Source organism: Myotis davidii, unplaced genomic scaffold, assembly GCF_000327345.1.
Source record: "Myotis davidii unplaced genomic scaffold, ASM32734v1 scaffold299, whole genome shotgun sequence".
Taxonomy (NCBI): Eukaryota; Metazoa; Chordata; class Mammalia; order Chiroptera; family Vespertilionidae; genus Myotis; species Myotis davidii.
Genome location: NW_006293088.1, coordinates 1,254,074 through 1,264,920, shown reverse-complemented (window position 1 = coordinate 1,264,920; position 10,847 = coordinate 1,254,074). Strand labels below are relative to the sequence as shown.

General features: G+C 55.7%; 1 protein-coding gene across 1 annotated transcript in view; it reads left to right on the top strand.

Annotated features, from left to right (window-relative positions):
- The window catches only part of IGSF21 (immunoglobin superfamily member 21), a 119,733-nt gene that overhangs the window by 79,891 nt on the left and 28,995 nt on the right, over positions 1-10,847 (top strand). The window contains exon 4 of the mRNA XM_006766771.2: positions 10,135-10,253. Within this exon, the coding sequence (XP_006766834.1) occupies positions 10,135-10,253 (119 nt within the window). The remainder of the gene's footprint in view (positions 1-10,134; positions 10,254-10,847) is intronic.

Here is a 10,847-nt window from a genome sequence, read left to right as displayed (position 1 = left end):
TGCAGACAATCAGGGAAGCAGGGCAAACAGTAAAACTTCATTATTTCCCACTGGAGAGCTTTCCTTCCAGCGGGGATGAGGGGGAGCGGAGCTGAGCAGGCACTGGGCTAATAAGATTGCAGGGGGTGTGTTTAACCTACTTGCAAGAATGAACCATTTCCTGGCCCCTTAGAAGCTCCGTTTCCATGCAAACAATGGTTATACAAATGAAAAGGCTCTCCAGTCTCTTCATTAAAGCAGTGCCTCAAAGGACCAATCGCTACCTGAATCTCCTCCATTAGCCCAGAATGAGATACTATGTATATAAATGAAGATGTTTGAATTACAAAATGCCTTTTAAAGAGGGTGGATTATTCTTCCCTCCCTCTCTCCCTCCTTCCCTTCCTCCACCCCTTTTGCCTCCCTTCTTTTCTCCCTCCCTCCCTCTCCCTTCCCTGCCTCTCTTCTCCCTCCCTCTCTCCCTTGCCCCTTTTTGGGTCAGGACCAGATCTGGGAAGTCTTGAAATCACACTGAGTTTAGGCTTACCTCTCCAGGGCATGGACATCAGGGGAAGGGAAAGTTCTAAGCTGGAAAAGGACAGGCCAGACTCACTGTGATAAGGTCACGCTGGCAGCAGGGTGGGGAGGGGACAGGCTGGAGAGAGCCTGGCAAGGAGAGGTGGCAAATGCAAACAGTGGAAACTTCAGACAGAGCAGAGGCAGTGGAGCGGACGCGGACGGAAGGCGATGTCCACACATCACTTGTCCCACAATCCCCGTCCCCCGACCAGAGAGGATTGGAAGGAGAGAGGGTCTAAATCCCTGCCCTCAACTGCCACACGCACTCTTCTCTCAGGGCAGCGATTTTCAGGGGGCGTGCCACGAGAATGTTTAAAACGTGCCGTATCTGACTGTTTATCAGGGGCACTGACCTCGTTTCTCTTAGACTGTCAAATTAAAAAATGACAAAGCCGCCACAGCAATCGCCATCGGTGTGAATGAGTCAAAATTATACCTATTTCTTTTGTCAGGTCGGCAAAAAAAAACAACAAACGCATATGTTTTTTGGTGTGCCGCAGAATTTTAGTAATTGGTTTATGTGTGCCATGAGATAAAACAGGCTGAAAATCTCCCTCTTAGAGAAATCCCGTAGCCCCCACCCTCCTGCGAGCCTCCTTATCCCTACTGCACACACAGTTCCAACAGGACTGGTTATTTGGGGTTAAAGCTCACTGCAAAAGGGGGGGGCAGCACTTGACTGAGAAGGAAGTGGGTGGGTGGGAGGCCTGAGCCCTGTGTGTGAGAGACAAAAACTCATAAAAGGCTGCCCGCGTACAATCCCTTTAGCAACAGTTGGACGGCGTCTCATAAAGTTAAACCTACGCCCACCCTCCCACTCTTCGGTATTTACCAAGAAGAGTGAAAGCATGTGCCCCCCACACAGACTGTGCCCATAGGCTCAGAGCACTGCCATTTGTCATCCCCCACACAGAGGGCAGCCCGAGCCTCCGTGGACACTGGCCAGGTAGACAGAAGTGGGTGGGTGCACACACGTGATGCTACTCAGCCACGAGAGGGCCCAGCTATCGATCATGGCAACGCATGAACGAATCTCCCAGTGATGACGATAAGTGAATGAAACCAGAGTATCCATTCTATGACTCACTGATAGAAATCCTAGGACACGTGATCTACAGGGGTGGGGTGGGAGGGTTTATAAAAGGACACAGGGAAACTTTGGGGAGGTGATATGTTCATTATCTTGCCTGTGGCAGTGGCTTCAGTGGTGTATACATACGTCGACACTCCACGGATGTGGAAACTTTATGCAGTTTATTGTTTGTCAGTTATACCTCAAGAAAGCAATAAGCACATTTTTTCAAAGGCAAGGATGCCGGGAGATGGATAGTGAGGGACAAACCAACCTGCCACATGGCACTGCCCCTAGGACGGGCAGGATGAGAGTGGTGTTTGCTCTGACCTTGAATTTGAGGCCACTGAATGAGTGTCCGGCCTGCTTCCTCTCGCTTTTAAAAGTATTGCCCTGTCTTCTTCCCTGCTGTATACTCAACACCCCAAACAGCGCCTGATACTAGGTGGAACTGAATCATTTGTTTTAAATTTTTAATCCATTAACAGTGTCGGGAGAGGAAACGGACAATGCCTGCAGCTCGCCAGGCGCTGTTCGAGGTGCGTTTACATACGTTCCTCACGTCAGGCTTCAGTGCCCAGCAAAGTCACCGACTGGTCCTTGACTCCCCAACAGTAACTCACAGGTCCCCCCTGTGTCCTCCCAGCCCACCCTCCGCGCCCAGGCCCTCCACCGGGACCCACGAGAAGTGAGGACTCTTCCTGTGGAAGACAGAGCTGGGAGAGGAACACACCCGTGGCTGTTAGGTCGAGTGGGTCTGGAGAATGTGAGCACGACTTGCTCAGCCAACCCCAGGCATCAGAGCGAAGGGGCCTACTGGACGGACGCAGAGGAAGGGAATTTAGGAACAGAAAAGCCCGCCCTGTTTCTCCCAGTGGGAGGAAGCGGATGCTCTCCTTACCTGGAGGGTGGTGTGGCTCAGAATAGAAATGTGCTCAAGAGCAGTGGAGGCCAACTCAGAACCAGAGCGCTCAACTGAATGGCTGGTGCAGGAGAGTGGCAGGTACAGGAGGGTGGCAGGTACGGGAGGGTGGCAGGTACAGGGGCGGGGCTGGTGCAGGAGGGTGGCAGGTACGGGAGGGTGGCAGGTACAGGGGCGGGGCTGGTGCAGGAGGGTGGCAGGTACGGGAGGGTGGCAGGTACAGGGGCGGGGCTGGTGCAGGAGGGTGGCAGGTACGGGAGGGTGGCAGGTACAGGGGCGGGGCTGGTGCAGGAGGGTGGCAGGTACGGGAGGGTGGCAGGTACAGGGGCGGGGCTGGTGCAGGAGGGTGGCAGGTACGGGAGGGTGGCAGGTACAGGGGCGGGGCTGGTGCAGGAGGGTGGCAGGTACGGGAGGGTGGCAGGTACAGGGGCGGGGCTGGTGCAGGAGGGTGGCAGGTACGGGAGGGTGGCAGGTACAGGGGCGGGGCTGGTGCAGGAGGGTGGCAGGTACGGGAGGGTGGCAGGTACAGGGGCGGGGCTGGTGCAGGAGGGTGGCAGGTACGGGAGGGTGGCAGGTACAGGGGCGGGGCTGGTGCAGGAGGGTGGCAGGTACGGGAGGGTGGCAGGTACAGGGGCGGGGCTGGTGCAGGAGGGTGGCAGGTACGGGAGGGTGGCAGGTACAGGGGCGGGGCTGGTGCAGGAGGGTGGCAGGTACGGGAGGGTGGCAGGTACAGGGGCGGGGCTGGTGCAGGAGGGTGGCAGGTACGGGAGGGTGGCAGGTACAGGGGCGGGGCTGGTGCAGGAGGGTGGCAGGTACGGGAGGGTGGCAGGTACAGGGGCGGGGCTGGTGCAGGAGGGTGGCAGGTACGGGAGGGTGGCAGGTACAGGGGCGGGGCTGGTGCAGGAGGGTGGCAGGTACGGGAGGGTGGCAGGTACAGGGGCGGGGCTGGTGCAGGAGGGTGGCAGGTACGGGAGGGTGGCAGGTACAGGGGCGGGGCTGGTGCAGGAGGGTGGCAGGTACGGGAGGGTGGCAGGTACAGGGGCGGGGCTGGTGCAGGAGGGTGGCAGGTACGGGAGGGTGGCAGGTACAGGGGCGGGGCTGGTGCAGGAGGGTGGCAGGTACGGGAGGGTGGCAGGTACAGGGGCGGGGCTGGTGCAGGAGGGTGGCAGGTACGGGAGGGTGGCAGGTACAGGGGCGGGGCTGGTGCAGGAGGGTGGCAGGTACAAGAGGGGGCAGGTACAGGAGGGTGGCTGGTGCGGGAGGGTGACAGGTACAGGAGGGTGGCTGGTACAAGAGGGTGGCAGGTACAGGAAGGTGGCTGGTACGGGAGGGTGGCTGGTGCAGGAGGGTGGCAGGAGCAGCATGGGAGAGGGGTTCCGAAGACAGTGTGTGGGTCTGGCCTCTACCAGGCTTGGTTTTGAATCATGGCCTCCACCTACTCACTCTGTGACTTCAGTCATGTTACCTCTGTTTTGGGTGCCTCAGTTTCCTCATCTATACAATAAGCATAATAATATTATTATCACTACAGAATGCCTATTAGAGCATGACTTATATACCGTGTCATATAATAGGGTGGTTTCAAGGATCCAGTGAGATAGGGTAACATGCTTACTATACAAAGCCTCCCATTATAAATAGTCCCCCAAAAGCTCCTACCTCACAAGGCGCATATTGTAATACCCATTTATCAGATGGAGAAACCAAAGCTCAGAGAAACCAAAGGACTCCATCCAACCGCACACAGCTAGTCGGACCCACGGCCCAGGGTGCCTAACAGCCTAACCAGGCTTAGGCTGCTCCCACTGCTGTCATTCACACAGTGGGTGGCTGAGCACCTACCAGGTGACCAGGCTTACAGACAAGGGGCTCATATGCTTCCCTGGAGGAGAGACAGATGGGTTAACGATGCAATGAGATGCAGCCCTGGGGAGGTGGAGAGGAACTCTGTTTGCACAGGGGTGGGCAGTCAGGGCAGCCTGCCTGGCAGAGGTGGCATCTGAATGTAGAGCTTGCAGACCGCTTATGTGATTCTAGCCTATTGGACTCTCATGGGCTAGCTCTGAGCTAAGTTCTTGAATCATTCCATAGAATCTTCTCAACTGTCTGATGGGGTGGGATCAGAGATAGGCTTTGAAGAGATGGCTAGAGGCATGCCATGTAGACAGAAAGGAAAAGGGGTCCAAGCAGAGGTTAACAGCCTGGGCAAAGGCATGGAGGCAGGAGTCACATCCTCAGTAGCTATGCATCCACCTCCACCAAGGCTCAGCATGGGGCACAGCACCCAGGAGGCATAAATGCTGTGCCGAGGGTGGGCAGCCCCCAGGCCTGGCAGAAGCCCCCGTGACCAGCCCTTGCATGGCCTCAGCTGAGCCACAGGGGCCACGAAGAGAGCCAATGGGGCCCCCACCATCTCTGAGCCCAGCTTTTCAAAATCACAATCACTCGCCCTTCAGAGCCGCTGTCAGTGTTGGTAAACTCCAGCCACTAACTTGCATTACACTGATCTCGCCAGAAACCTTTGCCGTTATTAATAGTTTATTGACCGTAGCCCATAGCTGGTGAGAGCAGGCCTCCTCCCCAGCCCCCGCGGGGCCCTGCTATCTGCGAAGGCCCTCTATTCCGCATGCAGATCAATGCCACTCAAGTCTGCGGAAAAAGGGTCTCTGGGCTGCTTAATCCACTTTGGAAGGATAACGCTGAAGGCACCAGCTCAGATGAGGCACTGAGGCGGATTGGTCCAAATCAAAGCTGTGGCTTGGAGATAAGAACTAGACTCTGCCTGGGTTGGGGAGGGGCTGGCCCGGGCTTCTGCACAGGGGGAGGCAGGGTTCTCCATGCTTACACTACAGCCATCACCCATCCATGTAACAAATATTGATTGAGGACCTACCATGATGGTGAGCTCTGTGCAAGTCCCAGATACACTGGTAAACCAGACAGATGCAGACCCTGCCTTCATGGAGCTTACTGAGCGTGGCCAGGAGGGGAGGGCATTTGAGAGTCGCAACATATCCGGTTAAGTTATCATTTAGACAAATACTACTAAGGAGAGCTATGAGGAGACCTGCTGTATCAGTTAGCTATTGCTGCATAACAAGCGGTCCCAAACCTGGATGGTTCAAAGCAGTGGTCGGCAAACTCATTAGTCAACAGAGCCAAATATCAACAGGGCAACGATTGAAGTTTCTTGTGAGAGCCAAATTTTTTAAACTTAAACTATATAGGTAGGTACATTGTCATTAACTTAATTAGGGTACTCCCAAGCTGGCCTTTGCTAAAAACGTCTTCAATCTGATTGAGGTACGTTCGCTGAGGTCGACCCCTTCCAGTTCTCCCATCCACACTCGTCGTGTTTACTTATTTCATCTATCTCCTTTCGTTCATCCTCTCTATATGTCCAAACCATCTCAACATACCTTTCTCAATCCTCGACACTACATCTTCTTTCACTCCACAACGTTCCCTAAAATTAACTTAATCAACTTTAAAGTTTTAAGTCAACTTCGCACTGTACATGCGCGCCCGCACGTGGTATTTTATGGAAGAGCCACACTCACGGGGCCAAAGAGCCGCATGTGGCTCGCGAGCCGCGGTTTGTCGACCACTGGTTTAAAGCAACAACCATGTATTATTGCTCATGAGGCTAGGGGTTGTTGGCTAGGCGCATTCCTGAACGTAGCCTTGACTGGAAGGGCTGGGCCAATGGGGCCTCTCTCCATGTGCCCTCATCTTCCTTCAGAGCAGCGGTTTTCAACCTGTGGGTCGCGACCCCTTTGGGGGTCGAATGACCCTTTCACAGGGGTCGCCTAAATGCACGCTGCATATCAGATATTTACCTTATAATTCGTATCAGTAGCAAAATTACAATTATGAAGTAGCAAGGAAAATAAGTTTATGGTTGGGGGTCACCACAACATGAGGAACTGTATTAAAGGGTCGCGGCATGAGGAAGGTTGAGAACCACTGCTTCAGAGGCTTGTTCTCCGGTCAGAGAAAGGGAGAACGTGGGGGGTGGGGATTCTTTTGAGACAAGTCACAGGGCCAAGCAGGGGAAAGAGACTCCGCCCCTAGACAGGGGAACTGCAAGGGCACATGGCAAGAAGCAGGGATAAGGGCGGCCACCCATCCCGGCCATCGATGCCAGCAGTCTGCCCGCCCTCCCAGTCCAGGAGGTCCCTGAGAACTGACCGTTGCTCTGTAACTGGAAGGCTGTGCCAGGGGAAGAAAATGCCATCTTCTCGGGAAAGGAGAATGTTGCCAGAAAACATGCTGAGTCATGAAGGGAACGCGGCTGAAGTCACCTGTGAGTGTCACCTCTGAGGGACCCCGACGGGATTCTGGGGCAGAAAAAGGAAACGCTGGTGGCATCCGGGTAAAATCTGGAGGTGAGTTAGCAGCGACATGTCGACGTGGGTCTCTTACGCTGACGATGGCACTGTGGGCGCGTGAGGTGCCAACAGCGGGCGAAATTGGCGAGGGTGTGGGGCGCTCTCTAGTTTCTGTGCGGTTTTTCTGTAAAATAACTCCGAAATAAAAAGTGTGCGTTTTAGAAAAAGAACTTGGCCCCCAGGAGTGATGGAAAGAACACCCCTGTAGCTGGCGAAGGGGGGGCTGAGGTGTGGCTGGAGACCGTGTGCGGCCCTTCTTGGCCAAGATCTGGACCCTGGTCTTTATCCTGGAGCAGAGAGAAGCCTTCGAAGGGCGTTGGGTGAGGCAGTACCATGAATGCCATTGGCATTTGAGACCCTCTGGGTGCTGCCTGGAGAGCCGATCAGGAGGGAGATGGGCAGGGGCAGAAAGCTGGTTACCTGCCCTCCTCCCTGTCCCGGTGAGCAGCGGCGTGCAGTGCAGGTGGGGCAAGTGGATAGCGCAGGATCCGTTTAAGAGGCTGAACCCCGGGGTGCAGTCCCTGACTGTGCCTGGGGAGAGAGAAATGGGGATGAAGGATGGAGCCCGGCCGTGAGACTTGGACCATTTGTGGGGCCAGGGAAACCAGGAGAGAGAACATCTGAGGCGGGAGAGCAGCTGCGTGAGATGCTGCCTTCCTCGTACAGCACCCACCCAGGTGTCCCCTGAGCTGTCTTCTGCACCATCTGCGTCACGTCACCCATACGTGTCACCCAGACAGATTGCTTATGTTACTGTCGCCTGAGCATGTCATCAGCGTAGCGATTGCCTAAACATGTCACCTGTGTCGCCAGCACATAAGCACATCTGCACAGATCACCAATGCGGCGGCTACCTGGACATGCCCACCTGCGTGTCAACCATGTCATTATCCTCTGTTTACGTCATCCGGGTGGCTGGAAGCCACACGGCTCCCCCGAGCCGGTTTCTTTGCAGAGCAGGCACCGGAGCGTGTCGCCTGCGCACCTGTCGCCCACGCTGTCGCTTAGGCAGGTAGCCTCGATCCCTGACACCTATGAGTGTCACCTAAACATGTCACTTGTGGTGACTGTCACTGTCAGCAGTGCCCCCTGGGGAGGCTTTTTTTTTTCAGTCTGGAGTTACTAACAAAGAAAACACTTCCCGGAGGGGAGAGAGAGCTCCCTGCTGTTTCCAGGGCGCTGGGCTCCCTGAGAGCCCTGGGAGGGAGGGAAAGGGAAGCCGCATCCCCACCCCCTTTCCCTGATGAAAAGCTCCCTGTTCTTTAAGCCTTTCATGACAGTCGGTGGACCAGATGTCAACCTCTGTATATTCTATGTAAATGAAGGTGTTTGCTTATGCTAATGTGTGCTGGGCGGTAGGAGGAAGGGGAGCTGGATCCCCTCAATGAGACAGCAGCCACGGAAATCCAGGCTGGGGCCCAGGTGTGGGGTGGCGAGGGGGAAGTGGCGGGTGGGTAGTGAATCATAGGAAATGGAGCTGGAAGACAAAAACAGGGGGTACAGCAGAAATAAGAGGAGGAAGGAGTAAATCTGAGGTTAGATTGCTCAGCAGAAGCAGATGGGGGAGAGAGAGGCTTAGCCGGGAACCGTGGAAAATGTGTCCACGACGGGTCGGAGCGAAGAACTGGACTGAGGAGCCTCCCTTCTCCGGGTGGCAGGGACCGTTGGGCCAGTTTAATGCGCTCAGCATTTACTAGGCATTTGTCAGTTTGAGCTTCTCCCCCCACTTTCCTGCTGCAGCATGAGAACCGCTAAGAGCCAATCACGTGACCCCACTTCTAAGCTGGGGCCAGAATAGACCCCCTTTTGGCTGCGTGACTGCACCCAGATAAGGTTGGAATTGGCTGGAGGACACAGATTTCCTGATGCAGCTGCGATGCGGCCTCTAACTCCAGGGGGGAGGCTCGGGGCATTGCAGGATGAGGGGACAGCAGGGGACAGCAGGGGACAGTGCCTCTCCACTCAAGGCCACTTTTGTTCCGACAGAGGTCTGGCCGGGACTGCGTCTAATTTAATCCTCACTAAGGTCCTGGGGAGTATCAGCCCCATATTTTAGATGAGAGAACGGAGGCTCAGAGAGAGACAGGGGTCTCCCACGCAGGAGTGAGGAGAGAGCCGCCCTGTCGGCATTTTCCACAGGGAGAGAGAACCGCGTAGCAACCCATTCTTAGCACACCCCGAAGAAGGATCTAGAACAAGAATCATCAAACTACAGCCTGTGGGCCAAATCCAGCTGGTGTTGTTTTTTAACAGCCTGTGAACTAGAATGTATTTTCCTTTTTTTTCCCCAATGATGGGAAATAGCAAAAATGGAAGGTTTCAGGGCACAAGAAAGTATTTGAAATTCAAATGGCAATGGCAATAAATAAAGTTTTATCGGAACACAGCCACACTGATTTGCCCAGGCCCTGTCTGTAGCTGCTTCTACTCTACATGGACAGAGACTATAAAAGCAACAAAGCCTAAAAGATTTACTCTCTGGACTGTTAGAGGAGTAAGGTTTGAATGGGTTTCTCCTGTCCCCACGGGTCACCTCCTCCGAGAGGCCCTCCTGATGACCTGGGTCAGAAGCTGCTGCTCCCTCTGTGCTCCATCGGCCCACCCTTTCCCACGTGATTGGGAGCGATGATCGGCTGCCCTGCCTCCTCGTCCATGGGGGCAGGCTCCTTGAAGACAAGAATTTTACTGCGTTTCTTCTCAAATCCCCAGATCTGGGCATAAAGTGACAGTAGGGCAGCGTTCAGATTCCCACCTTAGCTCGTGTTAGCCACTCCGTCCCTCTTAGAGCCTCAGTGTCCACGTTTATGAAATGGGAATGACAATCCGTACACACAGGGCGGCCATGGAGGGATGTGCTAGGTCGCAGTTCTGAGCCTGTACCACACGCCAGGTGCCTCCGGACCATGTCATCCCCAGGCCCCCTCGGGTGGGCACCACTGCCGTCCAGTCCATGAAGCCGAAAGGAGCACAGATTTAATTCAGCTGAACACAGCCTCGCCCCTGCCCTCGGAAGCACTGAGCACAGGCCGCATACAGTTGGCGTTCCATAAGTGTGGCTCCTCCTCTCAGCCCAGCAGGCATGCGCTTGATCCAGGAGGGTTTGCTCAGCGAAGGCTGAACAGTGGGGCTTGGGGGTGGCGCCTTTCAGCCCCGGATCACAGGCCCTCACCCTGCTGCTCTGCCTCCCCCAGGCTGCCTGAGGTCCGCGTCTCGGACAACGGTCCCTACGAGTGCCACGTGGGCATCTACGACCGCGCCACGAGGGAGAAGGTGGTCCTGGCTTCGGGCAACATCTTCCTCAACGTCATGGGTGAGTGTAGGGCCTCAGCCCCGGCATCCCAGTGAGGAGCTGCGCGTGTGTGTGCGTGTGTGTGCATGTGTGTGCCTGGGGTGTGCGCGCTCACATGCACATGCACCGAGGGGCTGTCCGGGCACCACCTGCTAAAATGCCTGTTGTGCTGGCAGCAGGCCCTCTCCTTTCCCACCCTTGACCTCCAGGTGTGACCGGTGTGTCCTTGCCCCTGGGGGTTTCCTCTCTGGACCCCCTCCTCTACCAGCACTGAGACCCTGACCTCATGAAGACAGAGCTGCCCTCACCGCTGGGCCCTCACGGGCCGGGCACCTTGGAGGGGCTCTGACACGTGGATGGGAACAAATGGAGCTGGGGGAGAAGTCAGAGCTTCCCACAGGTCAGCGGCTGTCACAGTCTCTGGGTCTCAGTTGTCCCTTCTGTTAGATGGGGCGGGATGCAGGAAGAATGGATCCTCATGGACACGCAGATGCGGGCTCTGTAAGCCAGTGAGGACTTAGGGAGGGAGGTACAGGGCACTGTGGGAGACACTGCGAGGGCACCTTTCCCAAGCCGAAGCCAAGAGCCACATTCATAGAAACACCCGTGGGGAAA